The 15202-nt window shown below is 40.7% G+C and overlaps 1 protein-coding gene across 10 annotated transcripts in view; it reads left to right on the forward strand.

Moving 5' to 3' along the window:
- The window catches only part of KIF1B (kinesin family member 1B), a 131417-nt gene that overhangs the window by 84498 nt on the left and 31717 nt on the right, over positions 1-15202 (forward strand). For 7 of the 10 annotated variants that reach the window (XM_045570604.1, XM_045570605.1, XM_036461045.2 and 4 more), the window contains 8 exons: positions 795-943; positions 2516-2694; positions 4097-4234; positions 5435-5683; positions 10886-11004; positions 12230-12315; positions 12885-13014; positions 13199-13361. In XM_045570604.1, coding sequence (XP_045426560.1) covers positions 795-943; positions 2516-2694; positions 4097-4234; positions 5435-5683; positions 10886-11004; positions 12230-12315; positions 12885-13014; positions 13199-13361 — 1213 coding nt within the window. The remainder of the gene's footprint in view (positions 1-794; positions 944-2515; positions 2695-4096; positions 4235-5434; positions 5684-10885; positions 11005-12229; positions 12316-12884; positions 13015-13198; positions 13362-15202) is intronic. The other 3 variants (XM_045570607.1, XM_036461052.2, XM_036461050.2) reach the window with 1 other exon arrangement.

The raw sequence follows: 15202 nt of genomic DNA on the forward strand, positions 1-15202 counted from the left end.
CTGAGAATCCAAGCTGTAGTCTATAAAATGGGGGTGGGACTATGATCCTTAGAACACAAGATTTCTGAGTAGTTTTCATATAAACCTCTGGGGCAGTGTACTTCTGTCCGATATTACTGAACATGTGAAGTTCATATATATTGCAGATAAACAGAGTTTAATCTTTGTTAATATGTTCTGTTCTATTTCCTGGTTTATGATTTATGTCAGGGATTTTCCATTGAGGACTTAGGAACATATCAATGTACACTAAATGTACCTCTCTTAATTCTTCCAGAATTTATTAGCCTTATATTGCAGTATAAACTTTTGTCACATTTCACTTCTCTACTCAGCCTCTCAGTGATTTCAGGTTCCAAATGAACTTTGAAGCAACTCTTAATTTATGTGCTAAATTCTTTGTTTTTAAATACCTAGGTAAAACACAAGACCATTTCCCCTTGTACCAGAAAGAACAATAGATGTATATGACATTGTACAATATACTAAGGTGTTTTTTTTTTTATATTATAATCTACACATTAGAGATATATCTTTTTTAAAAAAGAAAGAAAACTATTTCTTTGATATGTTGTTTTAAAATAAACAGTAGGATTTTTAGAAGTTTTCTGAAATGTATATGCTGCTGTCAATATCAACAGAATCTAGTAAGCTTTACCAAAAGTAAGAAAACAAAAGCAGCTGGCTGGAGGAAAGCTGGAAAATACTGTCCTTGATAGAAGTGACGAGTAGAGAGGATATAGTTTCTACCTGGTTATGAGGTCACCATAAATACCCTGCCTTTGCTCTTTCAGTTCCTTGGACACAACATGAATTTGAGCTGGCCCAGTGGGCCTTCCGAAAGTGGAAGTCTCACCAGTTTACTTCTTTAAGGGACTTACTCTGGGGCAATGCTGTGTACCTGAAGGAGGCCAATGCCATCGGCGTGGAACTGAAGAAGAAGGTACGGAGGGAGTGAGGCAGCCGACACTGAGCCTGTGGGTTCATGGTGCTCATCTTGAAATAGCCTTTCTCTGGGTGAACTCAGTTGCTTTTGGCTTTGAAACAGATTTATATGTGACTTTATTTAATGTACGTGCCCGGAACAGAATAGGTACTAATTATATTATTACATGAAATTTTAAAAACAGCACATTCTCTAGCTTACGGTATTTTATAAATAATGAGACTGTATTCCTGCCAAGAGCTAGAGAAGCATGTTAGTAGAAATATGCTTCTCCTGGGTTTCTGAAATTTTCAATTTTCTTTTAGTTTTTACCATTAAGTCTGCACCTAAGTCCCATGAGCCCCCTCTTATTCTAGGGCCTCAGAGGCAGTTTTGTGGATTGGACAAGCGCATGTGCTCTGCACCCAGACAGCTAGGTTCCAGTCCCAGCTCTCCTGGTTGTGTGGATACTAACAGCCCTGACGTTCATTCCCTCAACTACATGTTCCCTTGGCAACAATGCCTGCCCCCCAGGGGATGTGAGGATGGGAAAGTGTATGACCTACTCTTCAGCAGTGTCCTGACTGCTAAGATTGCCGGCAGGCAAGAGGGGGCAATATTGTGGAGTAGGTAAGAACACAGACTGCCTGGCTCTGGGCAAATTCATGTCGTCTCCTGCGGCTATATTCTAGTTTGAAGGAAGGGAATAAGGAGTCTTCATTCATAACCTCAGCCATCCATCTCATTGTGTAATTGTTTACTAATTACTCCTTCCTTCAAGTAGACTAAAGGAAGGCAGGGGCTATGTCTTTCTTTTCTTACTGCTGTACGGTAGCATTTAATTGAATATTTATTGGTGAAAATAAGATGGGAATGAAGATAAAGACATGGTGCATGCAAAGCACTAACCATGTAGTAAACACTTTTAAGAGTTATAGTTGTAATCCTCTGAATTTAAAATTGAAAAGTGTTACATGTTCCTCTTGACCCATTAGTGAGAGACTAGATAGAGATGCATTCTTGGGTCTTTTGGATAAGTTCTACAAAAGTCTTTATTCAGTCAACCAAATTACATATTGCGAATTTAATTTGTGCAAAAACACTGCCAGGAGAGAAAAGAAAATCTTAAAATAGCTTAATTTGACATTAGGATTATTGTCTAGGGTGAGTTTATAACTGGCCAGTTTTTGTGTTTGTGGTGTGTTTTTTTTTGTTTTTTTTTGTTTTTGTGTGTGTGTGTATGTGTGCGTGTGTGTGTTATCAGTTGATCACAAGCTATGTACTGTTCAGTACATAATATATATTGTTTTTTATTTATATATTTTTAATTGAGAGAGGAAAGGAGAGAGAGATAGAAACATCTATCATCTGCCTCCTGCACACCCCCTCCTAGGAATCAAGCCTGAAACCTGGGCATGTGCCCTGAGCAGGAATTTAACTGTGGCCTACCGGTTCATGGGTCAATGCTTAACACTGAGCCATGCTGGCCGGCGATATGTGTTTGACTTCTTTTCCATTGGGCATGATTATATCACCTCATCTCTGACTCTTGCATGCTAAAAACAAAGGCTGCTGCTTGTTTCCATGTAGGTGCAGTTCCAATTTGTGCTGCTGACTGACACATTGTACTCCCCTTTACCTCCGGAATTACTTCCCACTGACACGGAAAAAACTCATGAAGATCGGCCTTTCCCTCGGACAGTGGTGGCAGTAGAAGTCCAGGATTTGAAGAATGGCGCAACACATTATTGGTCGTTGGAGAAACTCAAGTATGAAAACGTTATTCATAAAGCTAGTTGTTTTATTTAGGAAATAGTAATGGGCTCAAGTGGGCTCCTTCAGACTCTCTTCTCTGAGATGCTGCTATTGCTTCCTTTTTTGTACCTCTAAATGCTGTCACTGGCCAGTGATGTTACTCTTCATTCATTTTCTTCCACTCAGCAAACACCTTTGTCATTTGTAGATGGGATTTAGATGTATACTCTTATATTTTATGGTACCTATTTATGTCTTGGATCTAGTAAGTATTCATCTTCTCTGCCCTGGAGCTCAGGTTGACCAGTAATAAACAGGAAAGTTATAGCTTTCTCAGCATTGAGTATGATGAGGTATTTTTCACCATTTCAGAGTATTTGAGATGTCATACAGCATTGAAAAACATTTCTCTGCCGAAACCGGTTTAGCTCAGTGGATAGAGCGTCAGCCTGCGGACTGAAAGGTCCCGGGTTCAATTCTGGTCAAGGGCATGTACCTTGGTTGCGGGCACATCCCCAGGAGGGGGTGTGCAGGAGGCAGCTGATCGATGATTCTCTTTCATCATCAATGTTTCTAACTCTCTATCCCTCTCTCTTCCTCTCTGTAAAAAATCAATAAAATATATTAAAAAAAACAAAAACATTTCTCCTAGGACTCGGTGGAGGTCAGGTGGCCATTCTTTTTTTTTTTTTTTTTTTTTTTTTTTTTTTTTTAATTTATTTATTTATTTTTTTTACATATTTTAATGATTTTTTTTTGCCCCCTTCCCTCCCTCCCCCATATCCCCTCCCTCCCCATAGTTTTATGTCCATTGGTTGTACTTATATGCATGTATGCAAGTCCTTCAGTTGATCTATTATCTCCCCCAGATCCTCCTCCCCTCCCCGCTGTAATTTGACAATCTGCTTGTTGCTTTACTGTCTCTATATCTATCTTTTGGTTCATCAGTTTATAATGCTCTTTATTATCCACAAATGAGTGAGGTCATGTGGTGTTTCTCTTTCATTGATTGGCTTATTTCACTCAGCATGATGTTCTCCAATTCCATCCAGGTTGCTGCAAATGATGAGAATTCCTTCTTCTTTATGGCAGCATAGTATTCCATTGTGTAGATGTACCATAGTTTTTTGATCCAATCATCTGCTGACGGGCACCTAGGCTGTTTCCAAATTCTGGCTATTGTAGATTGTGCTGCTATGAACATAGGTGGCCATTCTTGATTTTTGATGGCTTATCTCTAGTCTCTGACACTTTGGTTACTGTTTTGGTTTCTGTGCTTCTGGCCTTTCATTTTGTTTAATATCATTAAATAGTGGGAGGGTTTTTTAAATTTTTTGCATGGAACCTACTTCCAAAGTGAAACTATTTGATGCCATCTGTGGTATTAACCCGGTGCTCTTTATGTTTGCTGCGTAGGCAGAGGCTGGACTTGATGCGAGAGATGTACGACAGGGCAGGTGAGATGGCCTCCAGCGCCCAAGACGAGAGCGAAACCGCCATGACGGGCAGCGACCCGTTTTATGATCGGTTCCATTGGTTCAGACTTGTCGGCAGGTGAGCGGTGGTTTTACTTGATGTCTTCCTTTTAAGTGATGGATTATTTTATTTTACTTGTATAAAACTTCAGCATGTTTTAGAGAAAGTTAAAAGCAAAAGAGTATAAAACAGCCCCATTTAGAATTGATACACTCATACACAGCCACTCTGTGTATGTATCTTTGGTATATTTCCCTTCAGATTTTTTTCTCAACATGTATGTTTGTGTAAGTCTCAGACTTTCAAACCAAGTAATTGACAGTCTTCCCAGACTCTCTGCTCATTCACAAAATAACTTACAGTTGAACAAGACTGATTTAAAAGAAAAAGACAACCTGTATCTGTATCCCACAGTTTAATATTGTAATGTGACTGATAAATTAACATACTGCACCCTCTCCATGAGCTGAAATGTCCTCACTTTTTAAAAAAAAAGCAATTCATCTCACTGTAGTATTTGCCAACGGTGAATTGGTTGCACATCTTAGTAGTCCCCTTGTACCTCTTTATCATATACATACTTTCAACGTTTAAGGGAAACAAATAGTGCCCTGTGAGTCCATATTGAGTCAAGTTCTTCAAGGTTTAGAATTTAAAAAGCAGAGAAATATAAGTTTTGAACTTAATGATTTCAGAATTTAAATTGTTTTCGATTGCAAAACCTTTCTGATAGTTTTAAAGGACCTTGATGAAAAGGAAGAGCTGCAGTCATCGGATTTTGAAAAAGATGAGGTCTTTTCTACTCCACTCTGATAGTGGACTGTTTTTGAAGAGACCAATTGGCCAAATGTTTACCCATGCAAGGCACATCCTTGCTTTGCTATATACAGTTCATCCATTTTGTTTTCTGCTCCCAGATGACATCGGAATTGGAATAAAAATTTAGGCCTTATTATTCTGCCTAATATTGAGTGGCTCTTTTGAGGCCTGTTTGCTGAACTTTTGTGTAACCGGAGAATAAAAACGTTCCAGAGCACAGTATTGACCTGGGATATTCTACTCATGTGTTTCCTTTGCTTTCTTATTCTAAGGATCAGTCCTTGTTCCCTTTCACCTGAGCCAGATGACTTATGCCTATTTTATTCTTTTGCTTTTCCACTTGCTTTTATTGTGTTGATTCCTCAGCGGGTTCTGTGCCGTTGGCACCTGTAGCTTCCTATTTAACCAACTATTCCTCTCTCCTTGGCTGTGTCAATCCGCGTCTTACCTGGTGTCTAGCTCCCCCATTTTCCATGGCTGTGTGAATGAGCGCCTTGCCGACCGCACACCCTCCCCCACTTTTTCCACGGCTGATTCCGACATCACTGAGCTGGCTGACGAGCAGCAAGATGAGATGGAGGATTTTGATGATGAGGCGTTCGTGGATGACACCGGCTCTGACGCAGGGACGGAGGAGGGATCAGATCTCTTCAGTGACGGGCATGACCCGTTTTACGACCGATCCCCATGGTTCATTTTAGTGGGAAGGTTGGTGAGGTTACTGTGAGAAAGGCAAAAAGGGACCAGCTCTTGCTCTAAAGAGGCTCCTTGTGCAATTTTGGATGACCTTGCTTTAGCCAGTTCAATTCATGACATACTGATCTGGCTAGTGTTTGTAAGGTACTGGGTCTACTTGGTGCAGCAGGCCACATAAGGCCCAAGAAATCATTTGATCTGGCCTTGCCAAGGCATTAGGGGTGGGTTAATAAATGTTTGACCGAAGATAGCAGGCTAATTTGGTAATTTTGAATGGCCCACAAATGATGGTATAAATATCCAAATGGCCCTTGGGAGGAGAAAGAGTCCCCATCTCTGATCTCCCTGGAGGACCCCTCATTTTCCCTTGCCCAGTAATATTGTGAAGGAGGAAATCCCAGAGGAGGAAGTGATTAAAGCCAGGTTGCAGGGTTGAAGAATGATACTGTGATCTAGTAATGTTTCCTTTTTTGTAGGAATGCAAGTAAGGAAGCATAGGTGACAACTTGAGAAAGAGAGCAGAGAAATCCAACATTAGGCTAACTGACTTGTGGCATCAGCAGGAATCAAGAGGACAAAAATGAAACAGGAGTAGTACTAGGTTCTACTTTTTGCTTTGTCTGTGAGTCCAAAAAGGAATCAAGAACACGACATTTCCTTTCATCTAAAACAGATGCCTTTCTTTGGCCAGTTTCACTGAGCCTATCTATAGATCTTTGGCTTCTGCCAAACTTTCACCTATAGGCTTTGTGATGACGAATCTCATAAAATTATCTGTTGGCACCATCAACAATGGATACTTGTTCACCAGTACATGAGACTGCTTTGTGTTAAGTTTAGTTCACCAAACTGAGGCATTGTCTCTGGCTCAATCTGTCCGCGATGCAGAGCCCTTGCTCTTGCTCCTAATACTGGTGTCTTTGTCTCTATCCCGTCTTCATGCTGAAGTAATTTTAATCACAAACTCAACAGAGCAGCACACACTGGATTAGCCAAAAAGCATGTCCAGGTTTTAAGGTATAAGTTTAACTTTAATGATTGATTAGAACCACGTATTGTTAAACCCTTTCAGAATAAGGGAATTATGTCAGTGTTAAATGGATAAGCACCAGTTACCTACAAATGAGTCTCCTGACCCAATAGAAACATAAGGTTCTATCATTTAGTTCATAGTGTGGCATTGGTTGGTTGGTGAGAGCTAAATAAATAGCATAGGAGATAATCCCTATTATGGAAAGAGGGAAAATGAAAGCTTTCTGATGGAAATGAAAGTCTGAATTATGACTGTTGGTAGTCTCAGGGGTTAACAGTACTGAGGAGACATTTACTCAGTTTACCCAGGAATAAAGGGATTATGTAGTCATGAATCTTGTTTTCTACTGGCGAATTGCCAGGAATAGATGCTAAGAATTTCAGAGAAGCCCTTTTATTTTTTTAAATATATTTTATTGATTTTGTACAGAGAGGAAGGGAGAGAGATAGAGAGAAACATCGATGAGAGAGAGTCATCGATCAGCTGCCTCTTGCACACCCCCTACTGGGGATATGCCCGCAACCAAGGTACATGCCCGTGACCGGAATCGAACCCTGGACCCTTCAGTCCCCAAGCCAATGCTCTATCCATTGAGCCAAACCAGTTTCAGCTGTTTTACGACTGAGAAAGGCCATTCTGTGTACCAATAATGGGACCAGGATGCTTTCTGTACTTTATGGCTACATGTGTCCTTCAACACATTTTCCTCCTCCACTAAGAGGGTCAGAAGTTCGGACAGAACCAAGTTTCTGTCCACAAGCAGCTCGGTCCTGGTGCCAGTTGCTCAGCTTCTAACTCCGCTCACTTAAGTTCTGCACCGCTGCGCAGTGAGGAATGGGAAGAACACTGACTGGATTGTCAGGAGGAGCTTGGGTCCTAGCTTCGGACAGGCTACTTAGACTGAGGCCTGTTGGATTCTCAAAGAGCCCGAGAGTTAGGGCTCTTTCAGATTCTGCCATCCACACTGGCAAAATCCTGGTTAAGGGTGCTACCCAAAAGCATTTGTATTGTGAGCCAATTGTTTAGAAAACTCAAGTCACAAGCCCATTTAATGTGAAATTTACTGGCTTAAGATTTATGTATTTTTCTATAGTTTTATTCATTTTAATCATATCAGATTTAAGTGAAGATAGAAAGCAGTGAAGTCTACTTTGATTTTCAAACGGAATCTCTATGGAGCTATGGCTCAAGAATGGACCTCTCACTTGTTTGGGTTCCCAGGTCCTAAAACTTGAGGCTCTGTAAAGGCCTTAAGGCTCTTTAAAACCAACTTTGGCCTGCAAGAAGCTGTTAGAGGAGGAAGTGAAATCACAGCAGTCAGTAAAGTGAAGGATAGTTCTTTATTTTCTCTCTTGCCTGCATTTCTCATCTGCAAACCATTTATAAAGTGCAACATCCCCTAGTTTACAACGGTCATTGTGCATGCATGGGGAGGAACTTCTCCCTGCTCTGTGACTCAGGATTGGGTTTCTCTATTGGCGTGTAATCGCAAATACAATTCACTTTTTGAAATTTCTAGTTTCTTGTGAAATTCCATTTGTTCTTTGGCTGCCTCCAGTAAATTTTTATATGAAAAATAAAAAGAGCTTGTCCCTTTACCTATTCTCTTATGGCATGCTTGGATATTATGAATCATCCATCATAATTTGGGATGACATGTAGTTAAAAGTGAGCAAAGGATGGTTATTTTGTGATCTAATTACCTGAATTGACATTCTTTCTGTAACTAGAACCATAATCATGTTGAGTTTTCTTATCTTTATGTTGACAAAATTTGTTTACTTTTTTTATATAACTTCATAGAACTTTCTGCTAATATATCTTTTATCTTTCCCTCTTTCATTCCTGTTCTCCTTCAGTCTGCTAGGTCAGAGTATAAGGGCTCTCAAGAATATGGAGTAATTATTAAAATACCAGTTCAAAATATTCATTGAGTTTTTATACAGCATTGATACTGACTGCCACTCACATAGAATTACAGATTTCTCTAAAGGAGACATCTATAACAATGCTTCCATTCTTCCACATTTGGGATAGCCATTGCCATAGGCAGAAAGGAGAGTCCTATGTTTAATGTGTGCTCAAACCGTACTTTATATAATGCGTGTGTGTGAACATGATATGCTGTGCCTTCAAGTGGTAAGCATTTTTAAAATTAAAAACAGGAGTTACTGTTTTTGAGTAGCTATTTTTAAGTATAAAAAGATGACCATACAACTTGAGTTAAGAATCTAAACATGTTCTATGTAGTCATTGTTCATTGTGAGTAAGGCTTGGAAAAATCAACATGGTATAAAGTTGGATGGCTTTGCTTCTCTCTCTCTGGTGGAAGCCATTTTTCTGGAAAATCTTCTACCTGTACTTAAAAACAGGACAATTTCTCTTCCCATTTAATTATATATTTAGATAGATGTTTGATCACCCACCAGTGACCAGCAAGACCAGACGTGGTTCCTACAGTCTGGTGGATGAGACAGACAAGTTAAATAATCACATACATAAAAAAAAGTAAATCCTAAGCAATGGTGGAATCATGTGTTACTGAGATCATATAACATTGGCGGGACCTATCATGAGAGACTGGTATTTGAGATCAGACCTCAGATGTGGAATTAAAGGCATGAGGTTGGTAGTGGAGTTCAGAGAGGACTTCAGGCAGGAGATGAACATGCGATGGCTCTTTATGGCCAAGGCTTTGAGAGTGGGCACGTCTGGCAGGAATGCCATTAAGAGATGATGAGTATCATCCTGTATGTACACTGACTTGGAAGTGAAGCTGTCTATATGGTTCCTTATTCCAAATTCTTAGTCTTTAATTTCTGTCACATAGTTGATGTTTGAGAGTCTTGTTTGTAATTTTTTAAGAAGACTTCAGTTTTTAATTTTTTGTGCAACAAAGCTTTAACCCTCTGTTTCTTAGCTTTGCCCTCCCCCACCTTTGGAGCAGACTGAAAGGGAAGTAGACATCATTAGATCTGGTTTAATGTTCACTTGCTGTTATTTTGTTATACTTTTCATTCATATTTCATTTATGCTCTTAAAGTTTTAACATTTGTTTTTCTGTGTTGTATTTTTTCTATTTTCAGAATTGTTTTCATTACTTTGAGTTGAAATCCCACAAATACACTCATCTTCCTTTTCTCTTTGTTTTAAAGTAGATTTTTCAGAGCAGAAATAAAAGCAAGCAGACATATGTGTCACGTTTAGTTGTTTCATTTCTTGATGCAAATGTTTACTCTTTGTCTTGTCTTATGTTCAAAGATCAGCATGTACCAAGTGGGAAGGCAGGAGTAACAGTAGGAACTAGATGCTATTTTCCATTCACTAATGGAAATAAACACTCTCAAGTTTTGTGGTCACCAGTTTTTAGTACATGAAAATAAAATCAGTAGATACAAAATGATGAAAAAAGGAAAAAGAATACAAATCGGACTTTGCCAGTTTCTTTGAAATAGAAAATGTTAGATCTGTAACTTACCTTTTGTATATGCATTTCTGAATTAGGTTTTGGACCTGGGAGTAAAAAAGCAGCCTTTAGCTGCCTTCCACCTGGCCATTTATCTTGATTCCCATTCAGAGTTTCCTATAAGCTGGCTACTCAAAAACTTTTGGCTACATAGCCTTTCCACCCATATGTGTTGTAACCCTGCCTAAAGATAACAGTCATTTCTTAGAGTAAAGATAAAGACCCATAACACTGTGACTTGAAATCTATTTTAGACCTATTAACTGTATTTCAGTCACATTCTTCTATCTTTTTCGTCTCCTGGTTTCTGTTATATCAGGAAAAACAAAACAAACCTCTTTATAATTCCTTACATTAAAAGGCTTATCTCTTTACTGGGCTCCCTTGTCCCCACCCTTAGCACTATTGATAGACTAGTATCTTAAAAGTCTGCTTCCAATTGTTACTCTTCTACCTACAGTAGTGATTTTTATAGGGCCTGACTAATTTGGTGTAAATTGGTCTCTGTCAGCTGTTACCAAGCATTTGCATTGGTTTAGGTATTATCTGTGCTAAGAAAGAATTAGAGGTAGCCTGAGAATGCAGAGCAGAGAAAGGTACCCTTCAGACAGAGCCTAAAAGCCAGCTCAGTTTCACAAAGGTATTTTCAATAAATCTGACAGCCAGCTTGTCTCTCGGTGGGATGCTCAGATGTGTCTCCGGTTTCATTCTCTAGGGCATTTGTATACCTGAGCAATCTGCTGTATCCCGTGCCCCTGATCCACAGGGTGGCCATTGTTAGCGAGAAGGGTGAAGTGCGGGGATTTCTGCGGGTGGCGGTCCAGGCCATTGCAGGTAGGTGACCCTCTTCTGAAACAGAGCTGTGGACTCTGTGCTTGGAAATGGAGCAGGCCCGTTCTGCAGGGTCACGCTGCAGCTGCACATACAGACTGCAGTGCGGTTTTGTTTGTCTTGGAGAAAGCCTTTATTGCTTCCTTTCTAACTGTTGTTACTAAGTATCAAAAATAGATTCTATTTAGTCTGAGCTACTGCTATTTTGGAATAATGGGATAAAGGGATTTTCTTTAACATGAAAGACAACTCTTGGATTAACTTTATAAAAGCCATTTGCATTTAAATAATGTATATTAACCGCCCCAGAAGTAACTAAGGACTTTCAGTACTTTTTTTTTGCCTAATTTTCTCTAAGAGTACTTCTAGGCCTTTCTGTCCTTCGGCTATTATTTGTAACTAGAGGCCCGGTGCATGGATTCGTGCACTGGTGGGGTCCCTTGGCCTGGCCTGCAGGGATTGGGCCAAAACCACCTCCAACATCCCCCAAAGGGGTGCCAAAGCAAGAGGATAGCTCTTGGGTAACGCATCCCAAAATCGGGCTCCCTCCTCTCTGGTTCTGGGTGCATCACTCAAGAACCGCAGCTGCCAAGTTACCACAACTCAACAACTTCTATGTTGAGCATCTGCCCCCTTGTGGTTGGCCAGTCAACTGATCGCTTAAGCTTTTATATATAGAGAGACATGGATTGAAAATCTGATGCTTCTCCATGATCCAGCCTTCCTTCTGAGGAAGAATGTGGCCATTTCTTGTAATTTTTCTGTTTTAATTTCTAAATGCTATGCTGTGACCTTTCACCTTTACCCGTGGAAATCTGTGACATATTCACTATTGTTGAAGTCTTGACAAGTACAGTGTAGTATTTTGAAATATGTATTGAGTATTATTGAATATAACCTTGCCAAGTGAAGAGATCAGTATTTTAGATATGGCATGTAAACAATACCAAGAATAAAGCTGATTTTTTGCTCATTTGAGCTAAGGGGATCGGTAAGGTTACCTGAGTAGAGTTGGAAGCAGCCCTTGTGACTTTACTGCTTAGGTCTCATTTTCTCCTTCTTAAGCAAAAGGACATGTCCTTTGGCATCTCCTCTTATATCAAAGTTCTCAGAACCTAAGGCTCCACTACTTCATTATTTATTTTATAATCCAGTAAGAGTCGTCCCCCTCTGCCTCATATGTAGTCTTTGCTTTTCTCTTTCTTTCTTTTTATTTTTCTCTACCTAGCGGATGAAGAAGCTCCTGATTATGGCTCTGGAATTCGACAGTCAGGAACTGCTAAAATATCTTTTGATAACGAGTACTTTAATCAGGTGAGAAACCTTTCCGGAAGAGGAAAATCTAATGGAAGGAGAAGTAGTCAGGTTTATAAAAAGGATGTTCAGCATGGGAGAAGAGCAGTTCTTTTACCTACAACTAAAAAGTATAGGTAACCACAGGGTGTTTGTTAGGATATGGGACATGTCTAAAAATTACAACGGTAAGGGTAAAGGCCCAATATTTATATTGCCTTTTTAAAGGCAGCTCTAGCCGAAACTGGTTTGGCTCAGTGGTAGAGCGTTGGTCTGCGGACTGAAGGGTCCTGGGTTCGGTTCCTGTCAAGGGCATGTGCCTGGGTTGCGGGCACGTCCCCGGTGGGGGGTGTGCGGGAGGCAGCTGGTTGGTGTTTCTCTCTCATTGACGTTTCTAGCTCTCTATATCTCTCCCTTCCTCTCTGTAAAAAATCAATAAAATATATTAAAAAATAAAATAAAATAAAGGCAGCTCTAATCCACATAATTTTACAGTCACTATTAGTCATTAGGCAAATAAACAAAAGAAAGGAAACTGGGGGAAATGCATTATGGCAGTACTTCATCTAACCCCCCTGCCTTGATTTCAGAGTGACTTTTCTTCCGTTGCAATGACTCGTTCTGGCCTGTCCTTGGAAGAGCTGAGGATTGTGGAAGGACAGGGTCAGAGTTCTGAGGTCATCAGTCCTCCAGAAGAAATCAATCGAATGAATGACTTGGGTATGTAGACACAGTTTACTGTGATTGGGGACATTTTCAAAGAGGGGAACATATTGACAGTTGCATTGACCAATGTGATAGTCACTGTCATTCACTAGGAATGGAAAGAATATCCTGCTCTCTCCTCATTGAAGGGTGGTCTGTGCATTGTTTGAGCCAGGTATGTGTGTGTTTGACCCTCTAGATTTGAAGTCGAGTACTTTGCTGGATGGGAAGATGGTCATGGAAGGGTTTTCTGAAGAGATTGGCAACCACCTGAAACTGGGCAGTGCCTTCACTTTCCGTGTGACCGTGTTGCAGGCCAGCGGGATCCTCCCGGAGTACGCAGACATCTTCTGTCAGTTCAAGTAAGCCGTCCCTTCGCTCTGCCTACTCAGCTGTCCACCCGATGCCGTCCTTTGTGCTCTGTAGACTGTTTTACGTTTGTGAGACCCTGACACTCCTGAGAAATGACAACTACCGGTCTCTGAAATAAAATGCTTGCTTCCCTCAAGATGGGAGTAAGAACCAGGAACCTACAATGGAATGAAACAGAGTTCATTGTGGGAAGGGGTGTGGCCACGCCTCCCGCTAAAAGATTCTATTGTGGGCCATCGCTCTCTGCTAGGAACATAGGGTCTGATCCAGACACACCTATTTGTTAGTCTTTTTAATGCTCTTCATGCTGAAATGTATTAATAAACAAATCTCACCCTGACCCGCATTGCTCGGTGGTTACAGCGTTGAACTGTGGACCAGAGAGTCACAGGTTCTATTCCTGGTCAAGGGCACATATCTGGATTGCAGGTTTGATCCGTGGCCACGGTCTGGATGCATGTGGAAGGCAACCAATAAATGTGTCTCTCTCACATCAGTGTTTCTCTCCTCTTTCTGCCTCTGTCCCTCCCTTTCTCTGTCCCCATTCCCTCTCCCTTAAAGCAATGAATAATTTAGTCACCAATTATGCCTATTTAATATTTGGGGGAAAGAAAATTTAAGTAACATAATGAACAGTAATATTTTACATCAATTGAAAAAGAAAAGATAGTATGTAGAGATAATGTGACAGGTTTCATTTCTCTTCCACTTACAAGCTTTTTCTCTCCTTAACCCTCTTAAGTCTATATTCTAAGTGCTTTCTTCTCACAACCTCCCTAGGAAAACACTTTTTTTGAGAATCTTAAGTTTTAATATCGCAAAGCATCAATGTATCTTTGCGGTATGTGGAAGGGCCACTCGAGAATGAAGCCCAGGTGCCACCAAAAGGCCACCTCAGAGCCTGCCATCCCGCATTCTGTGGCCTTCCCAGGGTCCCTGATGCAGTTACAAAGCATTGCTTTTACATAGCATTTAGCCAAGTCCTGGATTAAATGTGGCTACTACATATTAAGTCTCCAATAATCTTTAAAATATTATCCATCTAGTATTGGTTTTGCCCACTTAACAACATATTTTCACTAACAGCCACAAATTTGGAGTAGGATGGCATTGCCTACATGAATCAATTCTTTTGAACTTTCACTATTCTAATTAGGCAACTGATGTATTTTATGGAAAAAACCTACTTGGTTAATGGATGTCTGATATGACAGTGGAATGTTGACTTTTGTCCTAAAACCTACTAGAAAGAGCAGCATGTGCACCTGGCGTTAGCTCTGGGGGAAAGGGCAGATGAACTCACGTTGAGAGAAGACGCAGATCCTTTTTGAGTTTCTATGAACTCTCACTTGGCTGCATAGGGAAGACACAGCTGTGGGCTTCACCTGTCGCTCATGAGGAGCCCCAGGATGGTTGCACCTGCTCCAAGCAGAGCAGCGGATGAGTACAGATCAGAGGTCACCCACCTCTGGTGGGTACCATGCATAGTCCTCAGGCTCAGTGAACTAATGTGGGAAGCAAGGAGTTCCTTGTCCTCCTCTCTCTACCCCTATTCACAGCATTCTTTTTCCCTTTTTTCTTGGGAGAGTGTGAGATGTTCTTTTTTCTCTAATCCTCACTCGAGGATATTTTTCATTGATTTTTAGAGAGAGTGGAAGGGAGGACACGAGACAGAGAGAGAAGCATCAAAGTGAGAGAGACACCTTGACTGGTTGCCTCCCACATGAGCCCCCACCAAAGCTGGGGATCAAGCCTGCAACCGAGGAATTAAGCCCCAAATCCTTCAGTCCATGGGTCGACGCTCTATCCTCTGAACCAAACCGACTCTTGA

The sequence above is a fragment of the Pipistrellus kuhlii genome, unplaced genomic scaffold (genome assembly GCF_014108245.1).
Source record: "Pipistrellus kuhlii isolate mPipKuh1 unplaced genomic scaffold, mPipKuh1.p scaffold_m20_p_34, whole genome shotgun sequence".
NCBI classification, from domain to species: domain Eukaryota; kingdom Metazoa; phylum Chordata; class Mammalia; order Chiroptera; family Vespertilionidae; genus Pipistrellus; species Pipistrellus kuhlii.